This window comes from Hemicordylus capensis, chromosome 4 (genome assembly GCF_027244095.1).
Source record: "Hemicordylus capensis ecotype Gifberg chromosome 4, rHemCap1.1.pri, whole genome shotgun sequence".
In the NCBI taxonomy this organism is placed as follows: Eukaryota; Metazoa; Chordata; class Lepidosauria; order Squamata; family Cordylidae; genus Hemicordylus; species Hemicordylus capensis.
The window spans coordinates 172,035,200-172,054,946 of NC_069660.1; the positions used below are offsets into that span (position 1 = coordinate 172,035,200).

A 19,747-nucleotide genomic window follows, 5' to 3' on the forward strand; every position below is an offset into this window, starting at 1 on the left:
GATTGGCCAGACGCCGTGATGCTAGCAGACATATTATTGGTTAAGGGGGCAGCAAGTTAAGATGGCGGCGGCTTCAGCTGTGCGAGCTATCGGGAGTAACCTCGGGAAGAACCTCAAGGAGATCCGGCTTCACCTTTGCCAGCGCTCGCCCGCCAGCCAGGGAGCCAGGTACGTGGGAGACGCGGAGGTCTGGGGAGGGGGCTGTGCTGTCCCTGCAGACAGTAGTGGCTGCTGCTGGGAGGAGGAACGCTCTGGGCTCTCAGTTACCCTGTGTTGTCTCCATCCCTGCCTAGGGGGCTGCCGGGCTTCCTGAGACAGTATGAACCCCGAGGGCGAGGGTGGCGCCTGACCAGGTGCGAGAGGAGCCCAGTGCGCCTCCCCCCCCACCCATTAGGGGAGTAGAGTAGAGGATGGGGTAGGCCACCCTGGCTCTCCCTCTGATGCGGAACTGTAACTCCCATCATCGAGTTGCCTGCGAGTTGCAGATGCTGCGAGATGCAGTTCAAGGAGAGCCAGGGTTGCCTATCGCTTGATCAAAGGAAGAGCCCAGCTCTACTTGAACATAAGAGCAGCCCTGCTGGATCAGGCCCAAGGCCCATCTAGTCCAGCACCCTGTTTCACACAGTGGGGAAATGGAGCCTCCATCCTGGGGATGGAGCCTGATGGGGAAAGGATGCAGAACAAAACCCCAACAAGACCCTCATTAAAACCAAACAGAAAGTAACCTCTTTCTTTCTCCCTGCTTTGGTTCTGGCCCCTCACCCAGAGAGTTTACAGCTTCTCCTGGCGACCCCCCCAGAAACCAAAGGCTAAAGCCTCTGGTGTTCACTATGAGCTGGCAACCTAATCTCTTCCCTATTATCCAGTACAATGTAGGGAGACTAGAAGTGTGAGCACTGTAAGATATTCCCCTTAGGGGATGGAGCCGCTCTGGGAAAAGCATCTCGGTTCCAAGTTCCTTCCCTGGCATCTCCAAGATAGGGCTGAGAGAGATTCCTACCTGCAACCTTGGAGAAGCTGCTGCCAGTCTGTGAAGACAGTTGTTGTTGTTTCAATTTCTATACCGCCCTTCCAAAAATGGCTTAGGGCGGTTTACACAGAGAAATAACAAATAAATAAGATGGCTCCCTGTCCCCAAAGGGCTCACATTCTAAAACAAAACATAAGATAGACACCAGCAACAGTCACTGGAAGTACTGTGCTGGGGGTGGATAGGGCCAGTTACTCCCCCCCCTGCTAAATAAAGAGAATCGCCACTGTAAAAGGTGCCTCTTTGCCGGGGCAGTAATGAGCTAGATAGACCAATGGTCTGACTCAGTATATGGCAGCTTCCTATGTTCCTACAGTGCTCATATTCTATGTTGACTTGAATGTATCTGATAAGTCAGCCCACCCTGAAGGCTTTGTTGGGGTGATGACAGCAGCCAACCTCTGCACAAATGTGTCACAAAGCGAAGTCTAAATCAAAGTAGTACCTGTCAAATGCACAGTTACCTACACATGCAGTCTTTTGTTCCTTGTGGTAGTTTTGACACAGAGCTTCCATGGCTCTCCTACTGAGCCAGAGAGCCAGTGCAGTGTAGGAGGAACTTACAGGAGCACAGGGTAGCCTGGCATGTTTCTATTGCTAGGCCAGTAGGCTCACTTTTTCCTGTCCCTGGTGCTACAGATTGGACACCTTTTGGGAACTGGGCAAGAGCTGACAAAGCTAGTAACAACAGCTCTGCCCATTTATTCCCACACCGAAAAACACACAACACAAATGATACTTTGAGAGCCAAGCTAGTCATGGCAGCAGTAGTTTTGTGTGTTTTCAGCTGTAGGTTCCCTGTTCGTGAATAAGGTGGGGTGGTCCATTTTTAACATCAAAAGAGACATGTGCATGAAGAAAGCTGGATCTTTCTTCTCCTGTTCTAATTTAGCTCACACAGTGCACCACCCAGTTCACTTGTCGAGCAAGGCTGGAGGGGAAAAAATAACGATGCATCACAGTGGGGCAAGGTTAGGATTCAGCTTCCCTCATGTGCCCTTTTGTATTAAAATGGACACCCGTGCAGTATGGGGACAGGTGCAGGATTAAAAATATAGCTGCTGCCATCAGACTTAATTTGGTCCTTGGCCTTTCTCTCTTTTGGATGAGCCACGACAGAGGATAGAGACGAGTTGAGTCAAGAGAGATGGTTTCTGTTGCTACTTGTGCAGGATTTATTTACAGAACTTTGTGTATGTGAAGTGTGTCTTGCAATCAAATGCTATATTGGGACAGAAGGGAAACTCCTAGGAGCCAGAATGAGATGTCATTTGCCAGATTCTTGTATAGAGAGAGAAAGGGGGAGCCAAGGCTGGCAGCCAACATACTAGTGTTCTGTATGTGTCCCATTTGGAAACACAGGCTTGGGAAAGGGCATAGTACTTCAGAAAGTACTATTGCTGCTGCCAGCCTTGGTTCCCGCACACTGTGCTAAAAGTGAGTGCGCATGTGGAATAGCCGTTTTGGCTGGGAGTAAAGCCACCTAAAGGCGCAGCGGGGAAACAACCTGTGCAGGAGAAGGCAGTGGTGAACCCCTCCTGTATTCTACCAAGAAAACCACGTGGTTCTGTGGTCACCAGGAGTCAACACTGACTCGATGGCACAATCTCAGTGTTAGAGGAAAGGGGAATGGGTTCTTGCTCCAAACACACATTTGCAAGGTTAAGGCAATGGATAAGGAGCAAGGACACTCCCTTCCAACCACAGTTACTGTTACTTTGCTGCACTTATTCCAATAGAGGTAACTTGCCTCGGTTGTCATGCATGTTGCTGTTTTAGGTCTATGCCGATTGCTTTAGCTTGTGGTTTTCAAACTGCGTTCATGAGAACTCAGGGTTTCCTAAATGAGAGGATCTATAATGTTGAATAGAATTCAAGACTGCTTATCTACCAATACTAAACCCACCCAGCCTCCATAATTGTGGGGAGTTGGATGTATTCTAGGGCATATCCTGAGTTGATATGAAAAGATAGCTAGGCCCTAGAACCTTCTTCTGAATCCTCTACAATATTGCTTGGAACTCCTGTAAACAAACTGATGTGGCAGACTTTATCTGAAGGTATAAAGTCTTAAGTTGTTATTTCTCTAAACCGCCCTGAGCCATTTTTGGAAGGGCAGTATAGAAACTGAATAAATAATAATAATAAATAATAATAAATAATAAAAACCCTTACTCTAGAGCAGGCCTGCACTACATAAGGCCCAGGGGCTGGATTTGGCCTGCAGAGACTCTTTTACTGGCTCCCAGATATCTGCAGCAACAGAGGAGCTGGAAACTGCCATAGTGCCATCCTGTGCATGCTTTCTCAGAAATATGCTCCATGGTATGCCCTGTGAGGCTTAGTCCCATGTAAGCATGCCTAGGATTGCAGCCTGAAAGCAACAATTTAGGGAGAGGAGAGGACTTGGCATTTGTTTGGGGCTGGCATGCACTCTAGGGGCCCCACTGATTTGAGCAGGGACAGGGCCTATTCTCTGGCCACTATCCTTGGTTAAAACTATGGGTCCATTGATAAGGGGGAATAGATCCACAAGTAACTAATAATATTTAATGTAATAATGTGCTAAAAGTTTGACCTCTGCCCCTGCACACCAAGTTGTGGATAGTTCCAGCCCACTAGGGCATTTGAGTTGTGCAGCCCTGCTCTAGAGTGGTCTGTGTCCCTTGCTAACTTCTCATGAAGGGTACCTCCTTAACACAGCATGTTTTTGTAGTGTTAGGGCTTAAAGTGGCCTCAGTCTGACACTTGTTGGTATTTGTTGGCTTCTTGCAGAGACTTCATTGAACAGCACTATGTGGCTCTAAAGAAAGCCAATCCAGATTTCCCTATCCTGATCAGAGAGTGCTCAGATGTGCAGCCCAAACTCTGGGCTAGATATGGTAAGTTGAGAAGGACTCTTCTGTGAAGCTGAATATTGTAAGTAAGGTGGAAACAACTTGTCAGGCAGTTCAAATATCAGGGTTTCCAGAGGACAAGAACTTGACTTCCATCTTCTGTTTAATTATATGAACCATCAATCTTGAATTGTTTTGTGGATCTTCAACCCTGCCAGGACTCTTGTGATTGAAAGCAAGCCATGGAAACTTTCCAGAAGCTTCAGCCCACCAAATCATTTGCACATTCTTCCCCCTCCCCACATTTGTACAAGGCTATTCTGTCTTATTTTATCACCCAAGGATTTATCTTGCTAAATAAACCCTTATTACTATCAGAAGAAAGGAAAAACCTCTGCAGAAGGAATTCTCAGATAGAGGCAGGGTGGATTTGATTTAAATCAAACTGATTTAAATCACGATTTAAATCACTAGCAGGGTGGATAAAAATCAATGGTTTAAAAAAAATTGGATTTTTTTGATTTAAATCGGATTTTTTAAATTTAAATCGGATTTTTTTGATTTTTTTAAAAAAATCATTGATTTTTATCCACCCTGCTAGTGATTTAAATCAGTTTGATTTAAATCAGATCCACCCTGGATAGAGGTAACATTTGAAAAGTAAATGGAAACAACTGGCTTTCTCTATTCTAATAGAGAAAAATAAATATTCAAATTCCTACATGCCTAGGGGTTTATTTCAGTCCTATTTCATATTTTTTAAAAAAATCTTCAATAATAGAAACGAGATAGGATTTCAATATGGTTAAAGTATATTCATCAATGTTTCTGGCAGGGTGGATCTGATTTAAATCAAACTGATTTAAATCACTAGCAGGGTGGATAAAAATCAATGATTTTTTTAAAAAAATAAAAAAAATCTGATTTAAATTAAAAAAATCCAATTTAAATTAAAAAACCTGATTTTTTTTATTTTTTAAAAAAAATCATTGATTTTTATCCACCCTGCTAGTGATTTAAATCGTGATTTAAATCAGTTTGATTTAAATCAAATCCACCCTGGTTTCTGGATTGGGGGCTAGGAAATGGCTATGTCCCTCCCATTGGTAAGGAAGAGAGAATCTGACAAACCTGAGACAACAGATAGGTTGGGTGTATGGACAGGAATGGGATATATACATCCTAGAGAACCAGTTAAGTTTGATTAGCAGAGAAGTCATTGAGCAGGTAAACCAAGGCAAATTGTGACTCTCTCTTTTCCTACAGACTCCTGTTCTTTAAAAAATCTATCCCACATTTCTTCCAGAACAATAACTCAAAGAGGTTGCAGCAATAAAAATGCTTATAAATCCAGGACAGCAGAGCTCCCAAACCCAGTCATATTAAACATACACTTTAATAGTAAGCAAAGCATCAATTAACCATACTTCAAGTTGAGGGCCTCTGACCTTGTCTAGCCAGGTTTTGGTATTTGGCCTTGTAGTTGGCTACATACTTTTAAACTGGGATCAGTAGCAGTGAACCATATGGCCAACCTTTAGAATTGTCTATAAACCAAAACCAGTGTTGTGTTTGGTGTAGTCCTAGGACTGTTGGGATCATACCAGTACACCAACCTGTACTGACCACTGAGCTGGTGTTTTGAACAGATATGGTGGCTTCATGCTAAAACAGAGTATAGCCAAGGAAGCTATAGAGTTTATCCTAGCTGGCTAAGCCTGTTGCCCATGGCAAAACATGTGTTGCTCTGACAACTGAGACAAGAAAGCATTGTCATAAGCTTAACTAGTATTTTCTTAAGGTCTAGCTACCCGAGTGCCTAGGACCCTGATGGAGTGAAAGATCAACTCAGATTTTCTGGAATCCAGATAAATTGGTGAGGTAGGGAGACACACTAGCTAATTGTGAGGATTCCTGTGTGTCTGAACAACTTTATGCTGTCTTCAGGCATCCTCTCTCTGTTTAGAGATGCTTAGATGAAGTGCAAAGCAAGATTACTGGGCATAAGAGTGCATAAGTGAATTTCAGCTTTTATGAAAACCAGCTCTTTGCCAGCACATCCAAAAGCAAAGGCACATGTGAAATGACACTTCCCCCTTATGGCATAGTATCCCAGAATTCAATATAGTAGCTGTTTAAAGTCTGCAGAACCTATATATCACACTTTGGCTGGGCAGGATGTTTCCTGTGTCCAATAAGGTTCCAGAAAAAAACAGGCTGCGATGTGCTCTATGCCACAAGTGCATAGCAATCTGTTAAACTTCTACCCTTAAATAAAAACAGTTCAAGAGAGATCTCTTTCATCCAGTTTCTCTTTCTTTTCCCCCTTCAGCATTTGGCAGAGAGAAGAGTATACCACTGAACAACCTAACTGTGGACCAAGTTACCAAAGTCTTGGAGAATGCTGTTAACAGCAAAGCATAAAGATAATCCATACAACCTGTATTTAAGTCTAAGTTAAAATTTACACGTGTAACTCCTGTATAAAAAATGATTTACAAAATACAGCCCAAGTGCCTGTTTTATAGCCAAAATCGCAAAATGATTCTTCCTACCTTCAAGAGCTAGGTTAAAGGTAGGAATGTAGACTGCATAGAACAGGTCCAGTAGAAAAGCTAGTTTTCAGAAATACTGTATTAGCCATACTTGTTTGCTGATACTGTCCTTTCAAACATGAGAGTCAGTGCTCTGTTCAAGGTCCTATTGGCAACAAGGTGATACAGCTGATCTGAGTATCACTATCACAACTTTATAAGGAAGCATGCTGTAGATCTTCAGCAGAAGCACCAAGGAGACAATCCTAGGGGAAAGCAGCTAGCTGGCTGGCAGTCTGGATTAGTGCCTTTGCTTGCTCCTGCAGCTGTAGGTTATCCTGATACTGCTCCAGGGCTTGTAGTCCAGACTGAGCTACAAAGTCGGTGGCAGCCTGAGCCAAGAGAAAGGGGAGACTTGCATTAGTGTTGAGCCTACTAGTGCAATCTGAGCCTTGAGAGTATGTGGTAAAACCAGGATGCACCAAGTACAGTTTCTACCTCTGGCCAGTGATGGAAGAGGAGGTGTAGCAGTTCCAGATCTTGGCTCACCACTTGAACATCAGGAAGGGCAAGGAGGCTTATGAGGGCAGGAAGCACAGCCTTCTGGTGCAATGCCTGGCAGCAGGCAGCACCCTTTGCAGCTATGTTGCACAGCACTGTCAGAACCTGAAGAGCAAGACAGCCAGAGGCTGAGGTGGTCAACTTGCACCTCTAGTTCATACAATCATATCAAACATTTGGGGCACTGAACTGCTTTCCTATATGTTGCGTGCTTTAGATTTGTCCTCTTAATGTCTCCCAAAATTCAGGATATACTGTAGTGTCAGCCAGTGCAATGCCTAGAACCTTGCACACTGTTGCACTGCTGTTCATCAGGAGACTTTACCTAAGTTCACTATTGACAGTCCCTTTAGAGGTTTGGCTGATGATGCAGCATTCCCTTCCACTGTCAAGCCCTAGCGAAAGTGAATCGCAGTGCAATACTCTGCATATTTATGCAGAAGTCAGTTCTCTATTCAGTAGCAGTATCCAGATCTTTGGCAGAGATTACTGGAAGTTCCTGGTGTGAGTTCCCTGCATGAGCAGAAGGGGTCTCTACATGAGTGCAACTCACTTTCCACTCTAACCCTGATCAATACTGCTACCTACCAAGAAGCTCACCATCTGGGAACATAAGAGTTTTAGCAGAAAAGGGAAGCAGTCTGTTCTGAGTAGAGCACAGCAAAATATGGTGTTGTCGGCTGCAAAAAAGAATACAAAGAGCTCAACAATCCTACAGACAATCTGTTTCACTGAGAAATAAAAGCAGTCGAACTAAGTTTGGAGCACTGAATCTAATTGGTCATTCCAGTGGAGATAAGTCTGCTGTGTATGGCAATTTTGTTGTTCAAAGGAGCAAGAATACTAGATTTGACACATTCTTTCCATGTGTTTGCGTCTCAAAGCAAATAGGTGTCAATAGGATATGGCTGGATACAGAAAGCAGCAATTGTTTCTTATCCAGAGCAAGCTTTAGGATGTGTGCAAAGGACATACCTGTGAGGTTGTTGATGAGCCATAGACACTCCTGTACAACAAAGACATGTTTGGGGAGGAAATATTGCATGAAGACAAACAAGGCCTTCAAAAAGCACTCCTCTTCTACTAATAGTTCACAGCCATCTCCTTCTGCAAGAAGGTTGGCAACACACCGCACCACAGGGCAGATCAGCTGAAAGAGTGGAATAAGGTACATTCAGATGGAGAGTCTGGGGCACAGCCTGGTAACTTCAAGATATTTTCCATTTACTTTACCAGTTCCAGACCCTCAACAGAAGTTGCTGCTATCATGGAGGCCAGTTCCAGCAACAGCTTCACTAGAGATGGCACTGTCCTTTGAGAGATCAGTAGCGCGTTGTTCACCTGGCTATAGGTAGAAAAGAGCAAAAGTATTCTGTTCTAGTAGGCTTAGTTTGAATTTTGCTCCTTTGCCTCACACAACTTAACTGCAAAGTTGTTAGAAAGTTTTTGCTCCAATTCCTGTTGCCTACGTTTCAGCCCTCCCATCCCCACAAAAAATATTGAATGTTCAAGTGAGGGAGTGAGAAACATGGGATGTCGTGGAAATCAGGTCTGGTGTAGGGGTCAGTGGCAGCAAAAGTGGGCAGATTCTTGCCTATTAGTTTGCACAACTGCAGTTGTGATGCTACTCTTGAGAGCAGCATTGCAATTACAATTGTGCTATGTTTAATAGGCCACAGAGCAACCCACCTCCACAGAAGTACTGACAGGCCTTGGAGAGCCTTGTAGCATCATCAACATTTCTCTAGAGTCTATGGAGAATGTGAGCCATTGTGAATGTGTCCATTGCGCTGGACCTGGACCATCAGAAACAGTTATCTATAGGCTTGCTTTGTGGTGTTGGTCTATTATCCAGTCTTGCTTCTTGGATTTATCCTAAGTTCCTCATCTGTAACGAGTGGACTTGCCTCATATGATGGAAACTGTTAGGTACGGGGAGGAAAACTAGCTACATGCAAGAATCCACTTTAAATCTTATAGTAAGTACTACTCTTTCACCTCCACATACAAGATTAATATAATTCCTTCCCAATGCATGTAATGAATGGGAAAGTGATCCCACAAGAGGCAAAGAGATCTCATCCAATCAAATGTCTGAGCAGAAATGGTGAGATAGTTTCAGTAATACTTTAAAAGATAACTAAAAGCACATGGAACCAAAGGGTTCTGTGTACAGTGACCACCTGTTTATGAACAAACACCATCAAAGTCATTCTTCTGAAAAGACTGTATGGAACAAAGCCTTCTATGGAAGGATACAAGGCATACGTAAAAATGAACTACTGCAGCCAACATTTCCCATTCTTAACATTTCCTCAGCAATTGAGTAGGTGAGGAGTACTACAAGTCTCCAAAACCAGCATCTCTGCACTGCATCATTAGTTCTCAGTCTTGTTCATAAGATGACCCCCAGCAGACTCTTCTCTGCATCCCACTTGCAGGTCCCAGAAGTCATGCCCACTCTTTTTGCATCCTTGGTCCCAACTTGTACTGTCAACAGCTGATGCAATCCACCCACCCAACTCTCACTCATGAATGCTGGACCACTGTTTCAATTATTCATCTTTATTACAGTCATAGACCAACATAAGGACCACTATTTGAAAACTCTTGTAGTATATACAGTAGTATATTTACCTGCAAATAATGTAGTGAAGACCCCATGCAAATTCCACTGCAGCGCCTATTCCCTCTTCCAGATTGGAACAAATCAAACGAAGCATGTCTTGGGAGAGGGTGGACTCTAGGACCAAGCTGGGAACAGAAAGAAGGATAGAATAAGTTTCTGTTCAGAACCAAGCAGAAGCTCAACCAAACACCATAATAACACAGGGGCAACTAGCAGGATTGGGTCATATGAGAGGACACAATACTGTTACTTTTCAGTGCACAGAGGGTCTATGCCCACAGGCTCCTCTGCAGATTTTAACAGGAGACATGTCATTCACAATTTCAGAGATTCTTCACACACAAAATTTTTCATTTAAAAAATCTAGCTCAATATTGGAAGATATACATGAAATGGTACAAAAGCTTCATTGTTCCAGGACAAAATTTGTGTGCCCCTGTTCGAGTACCTGGTCTTCAGAAGTGACTACCTAACTGCACACATCTCCTGCCACACTACTTCCTGCCAGAAACGTCAATGTTCCCCCCACAAATGAAGTGAATAGGCTTTTGCAATACAATGCTATTTGCTCATTTATCTATTTGCATATTAAATGGCAGAATTTGGAATGTTCACCTTGTGTGCTGAAAGATGAAGGGTCTGGCTTGATGCACAAGAAATGTTTAAGAAACTTTCTGCACAGGGAGGAACACCTCTTAGGAACAAGAAGGTGGCCTCCACGTGGAAAACTTGCTACCTAAATTCTAGGTTACAGCAAAGTTAAAAGCTTCCCAAATTCAGAGAAGCACTACATGCGGACACGTTCATTCTTAACATGGTATGGTTGGCCATTAACTAAGACTACGCTAGAAAATTCTAGATCATGTACTTAATTGTGAAAATCAACATGTAAACAACTTTATTTGGTAGGCAGGATCCATTTGCTTCCCCACTTAAGTTTGGCACCACAAACCGGGGAACAAAAATCAGCTGATACCTGTGACTTTTAATTATGCTGTTCTCCATTCATCCCACTTTTGGGGACAGGAGCCAGAACTGATGGGCTCCACTGAGCTTTACTTGGGACTGTGTTCCCAGGCAAGTCCCTCCCAGCCACACTCCTTCCAAGGGCTCCTTCTTCAGGCTCAAAACTCATTTTGGGAAGAGCAAAATTGGCAAACAAGGATATCTCTAGGTCAAAGGACATGAAGACATCCCTTGCCCCCTTGCACGACTCAGTGGTGCATATTCTGTAGCCTTCATGGAACGGTCACTTGGAGCTTACTGGAACAGAACTGTAAATGTGCATAGTGCTGTAAACTCGATTATGAAAGGCCTTTTCTGTGTGCCTCTAGGAAATCTGAGATAGACAAGTAGGATAGCTATTACCAAGTGGATATTTTGAACAGGACAGGACATCAAGATTAGTAATTTAACACTGGATACTTCAGATAAAAATGCAGTGCATAGCCAATCTTATGGTAGCAAGCATGACTTGTCCCCCTAGCTAAGCAGGGTGCATTTGAATTGGAGACCACATGTGAGCACTCTTAAGATATTCCCCTCAGGGAATGGAGCCGTTCTGGGAAGAACAAAAGGTTTCAAGTTCCCTCCCTGGCTTCTCCAAGATAGGGATGAAAGAGACTCCTGTCTGCAACCTTGGAGAAGCCGCTGCCAGTCTGTCTAGACAATACTGAGCTAGACAGACCAATGGTCTGGCGCAGTATATGGCAGGTTCCTATGTAATATTGTCTTATACAATACATATAAACAGAAAAAGGTGTATTGGTTATTCCAGCTGTAAGACAGATGGGTGAGAGATTCTAAAACAAAATATTGATTCTTATGCCAGTTGGCACGGTCAATAGCATAAAAATATTAGCCAAGGAGGAAAGTATATACTCTCCCATACACACAGATATGCACCCAGTTCCAAACTGGATAAAATAGTTTGTTCTGCTTACGGTATTATTTCAGCTGGAGCTTCTTTGGACTGCAAGAGCTGTGACAGAACATAGCCAACACCTTCCTGCACCACCACATGAGGAGACTAAAATCAGAAAGTACAACACTTCGCATTCAATGGTTCAAAGTCAAAATCTCCATATACCCCAAGGAGAAAGAGGGGTAGAGGCAGAGGGCAATACATATATAAAGGAACCAGTAGAGCAGCGCTGCACATTTTTGATCATCCAGCTGGTTTTGGACTACAACTCCCATCATCCATAGCCACAGTGGTCAATAGTCAGGAATGATGGGGGTTGTAGTCCAATATCTGCAGGAGGGCCAAAGTTGTAAAGCCCTGAAGCGGAGGATGGGCTTACAAGGTCAATGTAGAGATAACTGTTTGGTTTACTGTTTGAACATTTGCCAAAGGACAATATCCTTAGCAACCTTAAAGTGTGCCATCAAGTTGGTGTTGACTCCTCTGTGGTCTTTGGTAGAATACAGGAGGGGTTTACCATTGCCATCTCCCACCCAGTATGAGATGATGCCTTTCAGTATCTTCCTAATATCACTGCTGCCCGATATAGGTGTGTCCCCATAGTTTGGGAAACATACCAGCAACTTCTGGCTTGATAATCAAGTCATTTCCCTGCTGCGCCATTAGGTGGCTTCTAACAACCTTACACAACAGAAATGCATTAATGTACCATGTGTATATCTAGTCAAGTTGGAGCTCAAAAACTGCTGTGTTCCTTCAGAAGGTTCTCAGGAAGTTAACATTATAAACACTGAGCTCAGTGATGCTAAGAACAGCAAGCTTCTCTCTGCAAAGCATCCTATTTTGTGATGGACAGCAACAAAGGTTGGCTCTTTGTAGGACCTGCAATGAGGCTATGCAACTCTGCTTACTCTACAGCTGACAGTATGTAATTCATACAGGAGTCAAATGTGCTCTCTGCTTAGACAAGATTTGTACAGAGCTGACATGCAGCCAGCCTGAGCGAAGGCTATCTTGACCACTCACCTGGATACAAGATGCCAAGACTGGGATAATGCCCTGAGGTAGGAGTTGCTTCTTCACAGCCTTAATCTCAACTGCCAAATTCCCCAGTGTGTACAAACAGAGCTCCTGAAATACATTGGGGGGAAAGTGTGCTCTGCAGTCAACATTCTATAACAATTTCTTCTTGCACATTGCAGCAGCACCTGCTAATAATTCTAGGTCGTGAAACATTTCCACAGTAGAGCAGACAGTAGCAAAGATGATTTTGGGATGCACAGTTAGAACTGCTCAAGGAGCAAGAGCAGATATAAGAGAATTCTCTACCAGGCCTTGACAAATTTTATTTGGATCTAGGAGCCAGCCAATGGATTTATTTTTTATTTAACATATTTATATACCTCCCAAACCGCAAGTCTCTAAAACGTAACAGAATTACCAGGTGAGGGGCTTCTCTTTATCCTCTTTATAATTAATATACTTAGAAGAGAAACAGAACTTCTTGGGAGATATAAAGATTTCATTAAACCACTCTGCCTCTGAATAGACTTGACTCCACAGCTAAGTCATTGCTCCCTGGCACCTGAGATTTTTCAGGCCCTGGTATATACTTTATATATATTTCTCCTGGGTGTGCCAGGGAAAATGCATCCCGGCAGCCCAGCTGATTGGCTGGGCTGCGGAGGTGCCTGATTGGCTGGCGCACCCAGGAGAAAGGACAATTGGCAGGCCCGGCATGGCTGCGACGAGTGGTGCGAGGGGCAAGGAGGTGAGGCGAGGAGGAGGACCGGCCGACAGGCGAGGAGGCGGCAGCGGTGGCGGGCCCTGATATTGCGGGTGGGGGGAGAGGTGGCTGGCTGCAAAGACTGGCACTTGGCCCACTGGCGGCAGCTGCCGCAGCGGCGGCACTCAGCCCCACCGGAGACTGGGGGGGGGGAGAGGTAGCCGGCCCCAAAGAGCGCACAGATGCTCTGTGCGGGGTCGGCTTGTATACTTTATTCCTGTAGTCGCTAAGCATTCCCAGACATTTTGCCAAGCTCTTCTTCAGAGGTCAGGACCCATGTGAGCCTCAGTTACTACCACTCTTGGATAGGGAGGCCTCCTATCCAACCAGCCTGTCAATGCACTCTGCCCATGACAGCCTGACTTCTCTTGCCTTCTATTGCCAGACTGCCACTTCCTCATTCCCAGGCGGGCTTGCAAACCAGTTCATATCACTGCAAGAGGCCTGGGGAGCTGCACCTTCCCCCAGACTTCACATGTTCCCCTCTCATGTCCCTCAGAGCTTTCTTCCCTTCTTTTGGGGGATATATTTGCTCAAACCATGCCAAGGGACCTTTTTTGTTTGATTCAGACCACTGAACTCAAACTACAGACATTCAGTTCTAATGAAGTAGACAGCCACATGTTATGTTTCACCTGGAGTCACCTTTGCGCACTAAAAAATGGCGCACACTGGAGAAGACCATTTTTATACCACCATGTTCTGTAAAGCAGAACTGGATGTGGACAACAGACCACATTTCAGCCACCTCCAGCTTAGCAGAAGCAATTGAGAAGTGCAGGCTTGTGTGTCTTACCGTGAGGGCTATACTGTGTCCAGAGAGATAGGTCAGGAGATACGAGGTTGCTGGCAAACAAGCCGAAACCACATCAGGATCACTAGAGTGTGAGAGTTCATGCAGACAACGAGCTGCCTCCATCTGCAGATCTGCCAGACTGCTGGTGAAAAGGCCAATCAGTACACGCATGCTGCCCTCCAGCCTACAAAACGAGTACAGAGACTTGACACAGCTTTCTGCTGCACCACATACTCTTCCTACTTAGTTGTACCACTGAAGAAAAGCAAGTGTGCTGTTAAAATGTTCCCAGTCTTCTGAATCAGCATAGCCCAGGAGATCAGGCTAGTTCCAGCTACATGGCACTTACTGAATCTAACCAAACTGACTGAACATTTCCCTCCAAAGCTGGTACAGAATACAAACCATAATTTTAAAGCTTCTTGAGCCCAGACTGGAACAGCATAAATGTTCTTTTCCACTCTCCATGCCCAATTCAGATGATCAATTCAGAATTAAATTGAAGTGTGCCATCAAGTCGATTCCGACTTCTGGTGCCCACAGAGACCTGTGGTTGTCTTTGGTAGAACACAGGAGGGGTTTACCATTGCCTCCTCCTGCGCAGTATGAGATGATGCCTTTCAGCATCTTCCTATATCACTGCTGCCTGATATAGTACCAGCGGGGATTCCAACCGGCAACCAACTAAATGTAGGGATGTGCACGGAACCACGGAGTGGGTGCGGCGCCGGAGTGGGTGGGTGGGTGGGTCTCGCTTTAAGGGGGGGCAGTCTCGCTTTAAGGGCGGGGGGGTTGTACTTACCTCTCCCGCCGCTTTTCCCCCTCTGGGACTCCATTTTTGTGCAAAGTTTTTGGGGCGGCAGTGTTCCTCCCTGCTGCCCCTGCCCCCGTTGTTGGCCAGAAAAAGAGGAAGTAGCTGTTGCGCATGCGCCCACCGCGCACGTCACACGTTGCGTGCGCACGTCGCACGACAGCGACTTCCTCTTTTTTCGGCCAACAACGGGGGCAGGGGCGGCAGGGAGGAACGCTGCCGCCCCCAAAACTTTGCACAAAAACGGCGTGCCAGAGGGGGGAAAGCGGCAGGAAGGGTAAGTACAACCTCCCCGCCGTTAACGCGAGACCCCCCGCCAGACGCTGGACTGCCGAACTGGGCCACATCCAAACTGGTTCGGAGGCCTCTAAATGGCCTCCAGACCGGTTCATGCACATCACTAACTAAATGCTTGTTATTCGAGCATTTCTCCACTGTGCCACATTAGGGTTAGATTTTTAAAAGCAGATGAGGCAGTACACCCACTGCTCCTAACCATAGCGAATAATGGGTTAGGATCCATTCAACATTTAAGATGATTTTTGCCCTTATGCTCCCAATAACCAGGTAGTTATACATAAACAAACCAGAACTTAACATACATACAACTAACACAAACCCTCTGCAAATCAGGGAGCCTACCCTGTATAAAAGGAAGTGCTGTCTGTTTGTACAAAGTACCTCTGGATCCAAGCCATCATTCTGTTGTAATCCTTACAGGTCTAAAGATTGCTATAATCTTACTTATCCCCATATCGCTGATGGGAAGTTGAGAGAGAGTAGTTTAAGGCCATCTAATGAGTTCGTGGCTGAAACGAGATTTGAACTTGAGGTTTCCCAGTTCATCGATCCATCTGATTAAGCTACACCATACACTGCCTCCTTTCGCAAACATCACAGTGTAAAACCAAACTTTACTGGTTCAGATGTGCCAAACAAACTAGTTATGAGACTTTTACTAGTCTGAACTAGTCAAACTGAAACAACTTAAGTCATTGCTGAACCCAAACTGAACCAAAAATGTAGTGGTGACTGCAAGTAATATTGAGAGCCAAGTTTAGTTCATTTGCAATTATAAAGAGACTAATTCAGTCCATACTTTACTCTGTTCCATTCCATGTATTTTTTTGCTCATACAACGTTTTGCTGCATCCTGCAGTACTGCCAGTACACTTTAACCTCAAAGATGCTGAGGGAAATTGCCACAAAAACTATGCCATATTATCACTGTTGTAAAGGTAAATATGCAGAATGAAGTCCAAAGCAACTGTAGGTCAACAAAGACAAGCGGACACAATAAACCCTTTTTGTTACAACATTCTTGCAAGAAATCTTTGATTACTCATATAAAATGACAGTCAGCAAATCATACCTCACGGTCACAGACATCTTGCATACATCTGGCTGCCATGGAAATGTGGACCCCTCTCAGGCTAACATGGGTTGTCCTTGCAAAGGGGTATGTTGCACCTAAGTTGTTCCATTTACATCAAGACAAAATTGGCAGCATTTTCTGGATAGGTATCACTAAGTGGCAGGGGCACATAAACTAACCTGATGAATTGCTGCTGTGTCTCTTTGTGCTGTAGTCCTCGTCGAAGGCGATTCAAGGATACTGCCCTGTCTTCTGTTCCCTTCTGGATGTTTATCAGCAGCTGTGAAACCTGCCAGTAAGCAATACTGAGTCAATGGTAAGCCTTGCAGGGGTGGGGGGGAGAACCAAATCTTTCATAATTTCAGTAACAAAAGAGAGCACAGAACTTCTACAGAACATACAAAGCTGCCTTATACAAAGTCAGAGCATTGGTCCATCTAGCTCAGTACTGACTACACTGACTGGCAGTGATTCTCCAAGGTTTCGAGCAGGAGGCTTTTCCAGCCCTGCCAGGGGATGCTGCCAGGTACTAAACCTGGGACTTTCTGCATGCAAATAAGATTATCTGAGCTATGATTCCATCCCCAGAGCTGGATGTAAAATTTGCATTTTAAATTTCTCTGATGCAAAGCACACACCATCTTGGCTTGCTGTATAAAAATAAAACTTGCAAAGATCAGGGTCTAATAAATTATGAAGGTTAAGTATTGAACATCTTTTTTTCAAAGAGATAGAACATTGACTTGAGTATCACTCTGCTTTTGGGCAGCTTATATAGCACTTCAGTATACTGAGATCCCAAACCAGCAATAAATGCAAAGAGCCAGTTATCCCTAAACACACCAAAGGATTGTGTGGTTAAATGCATTGTGGTGAATCCCTATATGTTTGGGGAAATGACTTGAATATCATACCTCTTGCTCAGAGAAAAGAGCTGTTGCTTCACTGTCTGTCCCAATCTGCTCTTCATCTGTCAAAGTGTCATCACGTAAAAGCCGCTTACTGATCAACTGTTCCTGCCTCCGTGCACTCCTCAGAGCTGTAACAAGCAATACATAAATTATCAAGGTGTCCCAATCCAAGGAGGACTGAAGAGAAGTGCAAAGAGCTTTAAAAAAAGTGCATATGGAATTGTCAAAAGTATACACAAATCTGGCTGATTTTAGAAAGCAGTTGGTGAAGAGGGGGAGCAGGAGGAGAGGGAGAGAAGAAGAGGAGATACACACCGTTGCACCAATAGATGTGGGTAAATCAGGGTGTTTTGGGTTTGTTTTTAATTATTCTAAGAATGGTTTCTCTCTCTCTCCCTCTCTCTCCTTTCTTTTCCCACCAGCATACCCCTGTGTAAGGCAGACTCTTTCACTGCTGAACAGTTCTGATAATAAAGACATTCCTCTGAATGTCTAGTCTGCTTCCTTGAAATTTCAACCCACTGATTCTGGTCCTGTTGTTCTCAAGAGAAAGAGAGAACAAGTCTGCTTCATCTTCTGTGTGGTAGCCTGTGATGAAATGGGATTTTAGTATAAACTGATTAGAGATGTTTGGGTATGAAGTGGTTAAGTATAGGGGTGTGTATGTGTGTAGTTATATTTCACACACACACACACACACACACACACACACACACACACACTGTACACTGTACACTGTACACTGTACACTTGTGTAGTTGGCATAGACAAGCCCTGCAGCTGAGTCTGAGAATCCCTGTGGTGGGAAGAGCACTGTCCTAAGCTGGAATTCAGTTAGAGAATGTCATTTGGAGCTGAAGCTTCACAGAGTGAAGGTGTCTGTCACACAGTCTGTTTAGAAGCCTGGGTTAAAGAGAACCAGGAAGGGTTCTATAAACATAGATGTAATTCTAATACATGAGCTCTGGGAAGAAAGTGGGTGCAAAACCAGACTCATAGAACTGTCACACTTCTGCCAGGCTTTAGTTGGTGTGCCCCGTGCACCCATTCCTAAAAAGGTGGAACTCTCTTACACAATATGCCTAAAGAGCAATCTCTTCCGGGTGTCCCAAAAAGCCTTCTCTATCTTGAAGAAACCAATGGCACTTCTTTCTGCCCCTGTACCTGGCGATCTTCTGGCTTCTTTTCCTTTGTCTTGGCTCAGGAGGAACCTAAGGCTGCAATCCTATACACATTACCTAGGAACAAGTCTAACAGAACACAATGGGGCTTACTGCTGAATAAGCATACACAGGGGGAGGGGCAGTCTCAGGTGACAGCATCTTCTGGTACAGGGAAATATTTCTTATTCTAGACACATGCCCTGCCTGGAAAACCTTGGCTATGGTGCACACTTTGTACCCAACACTTTTGAAACCACAGTTCATTTTTTAAAATCTCCATTAATTATGCATTAAAGAGTAGGAATTTAATAATTCCAGACACTAATAGCCCCAACACTAGTGACAAGAAGTCAACATCTTTATAAAATTAAGAGGATCTAACTCATTCTCCAACCCTTATGAATTAATATTAATAGGCATTTTAGAATGCAATTGTTAAAATATGTTTCTATTGTGATTTAGACATGACAAAATGAAAAATACCCATTTGTGTGAATCTCCATGCTTTAATAAGCAAGAAGGAATGGAAGGTGAAGAACTGAATTGAGAAATGTATCCTGTTAAAAAGATTCTTTCACTTCATCCCATTTTTATTCCTTAAAGAGATTTATGGCATTGTTGCTTTTAAGATTAGGTATTGCTTGTGCAATTTTCTTATTTGCTTACTTTATTGTTTTCTATTCATAATGAAATTATTTAATAAAAATGTTTTAAAGAGTGGCTCTAATCTCACTTGCTTACTGGGGTTAGATGCTGAGAAAGTTGGTCCCTGGAGAGAAGAATGTGAAGAATCTGTTATGTCAGGAATGGATAGTTATTATGCTGGTAGTTCTGTTATCAGACTTGGATATAAATGTTGGGAATATAAAACACTATCTACAAAGAATCCATCCAGGCAGCCTCTGTGTCAGGGGCGCAGCAAGGTTGGAGTCGGCCCAGAAAGATTTTAAAATGGGGGCCCCCCTCACTGAAGCTCAGCTCATGAAGTAAAGAAATCTTAAATGAGGCTGAATAGTGGTAACAAAAAGCATAGTAAATTTTATTTTATATATATAAAAAACCTATGTGCCACAATAGAATATCATCCTAAATTATTTTTTTAAAGGTTTTGTAAATTGTGGACGATGCAAGTCATTTAATGGTACTAGAGAAAGACATGCTTTTCTGGTAGCTCCAGGTCTTAACACTCACATCAATTTTGGAGGATGAATACAGCTGAAGGAAGCCTGGACGGGTGCGCAGCTGGGGGAGTCAGTCATGTGACTTGCCTCTGGGGGGAGCCCAAGGCAGAGGGCCCCCAGACAACTGTCTCCCCTTGCCCTATTATAGTTACGCCCCTGCTCTGTGTGTATGTAAAATCACATATTGAGAATAAGCTTAAAGAGGTTTA

General features: G+C 44.0%; 2 protein-coding genes across 6 annotated transcripts in view; one reads left to right on the forward strand and one right to left on the reverse strand.

Moving 5' to 3' along the window:
- Positions 1 to 6,374, forward strand: NDUFA2 (NADH:ubiquinone oxidoreductase subunit A2). The gene is made up of 3 exons (XM_053313686.1): positions 1 to 168; positions 3,806 to 3,912; positions 6,200 to 6,374. The coding sequence occupies exons 1-3, from the start codon at positions 62 to 64 to the stop codon at positions 6,289 to 6,291; spliced, it is 306 nt and encodes a 101-aa protein (XP_053169661.1). The 5' UTR covers positions 1 to 61; the 3' UTR covers positions 6,292 to 6,374.
- TMCO6 (transmembrane and coiled-coil domains 6) overlaps positions 5,245 to 19,747 on the reverse strand; it is a 23,011-nt gene continuing 8,508 nt past the window's right edge. For 4 of the 5 annotated variants that reach the window (XM_053313680.1, XM_053313681.1, XM_053313678.1 and 1 more), the window contains exons 2-12: positions 17,198 to 17,322; positions 16,463 to 16,572; positions 14,098 to 14,281; positions 12,542 to 12,646; positions 11,535 to 11,620; positions 9,600 to 9,716; positions 8,196 to 8,307; positions 7,938 to 8,112; positions 7,551 to 7,642; positions 6,900 to 7,067; positions 5,245 to 6,793 (exon numbers count right to left, since the gene is read on the reverse strand). In XM_053313680.1, the coding sequence (XP_053169655.1) occupies positions 6,668 to 6,793; positions 6,900 to 7,067; positions 7,551 to 7,642; positions 7,938 to 8,112; positions 8,196 to 8,307; positions 9,600 to 9,716; positions 11,535 to 11,620; positions 12,542 to 12,646; positions 14,098 to 14,281; positions 16,463 to 16,572; positions 17,198 to 17,322 (1,400 nt within the window). In that variant the 3' untranslated portion in view covers positions 5,245 to 6,667. The remainder of the gene's footprint in view (positions 6,794 to 6,899; positions 7,068 to 7,550; positions 7,643 to 7,937; positions 8,113 to 8,195; positions 8,308 to 9,599; positions 9,717 to 11,534; positions 11,621 to 12,541; positions 12,647 to 14,097; positions 14,282 to 16,462; positions 16,573 to 17,197; positions 17,323 to 19,747) is intronic. The other variant, XR_008320788.1, reaches the window with a different exon arrangement.

Coding starts and splice junctions, on each gene's coding strand:
- NDUFA2 (XM_053313686.1), top strand. CDS start 62: ATGGCGGCGGCTTCAGCTGTGCGAGCTATCGGGAGTAACCTCGGGAAG. Junction 169..3,805: donor CCCGCCAGCCAGGGAGCCAG/GTACGTGGGAGA, acceptor GGCTTCTTGCAG/AGACTTCATTGAACAGCACT. Junction 3,913..6,199: donor CAAACTCTGGGCTAGATATG/GTAAGTTGAGAA, acceptor TTCCCCCTTCAG/CATTTGGCAGAGAGAAGAGT.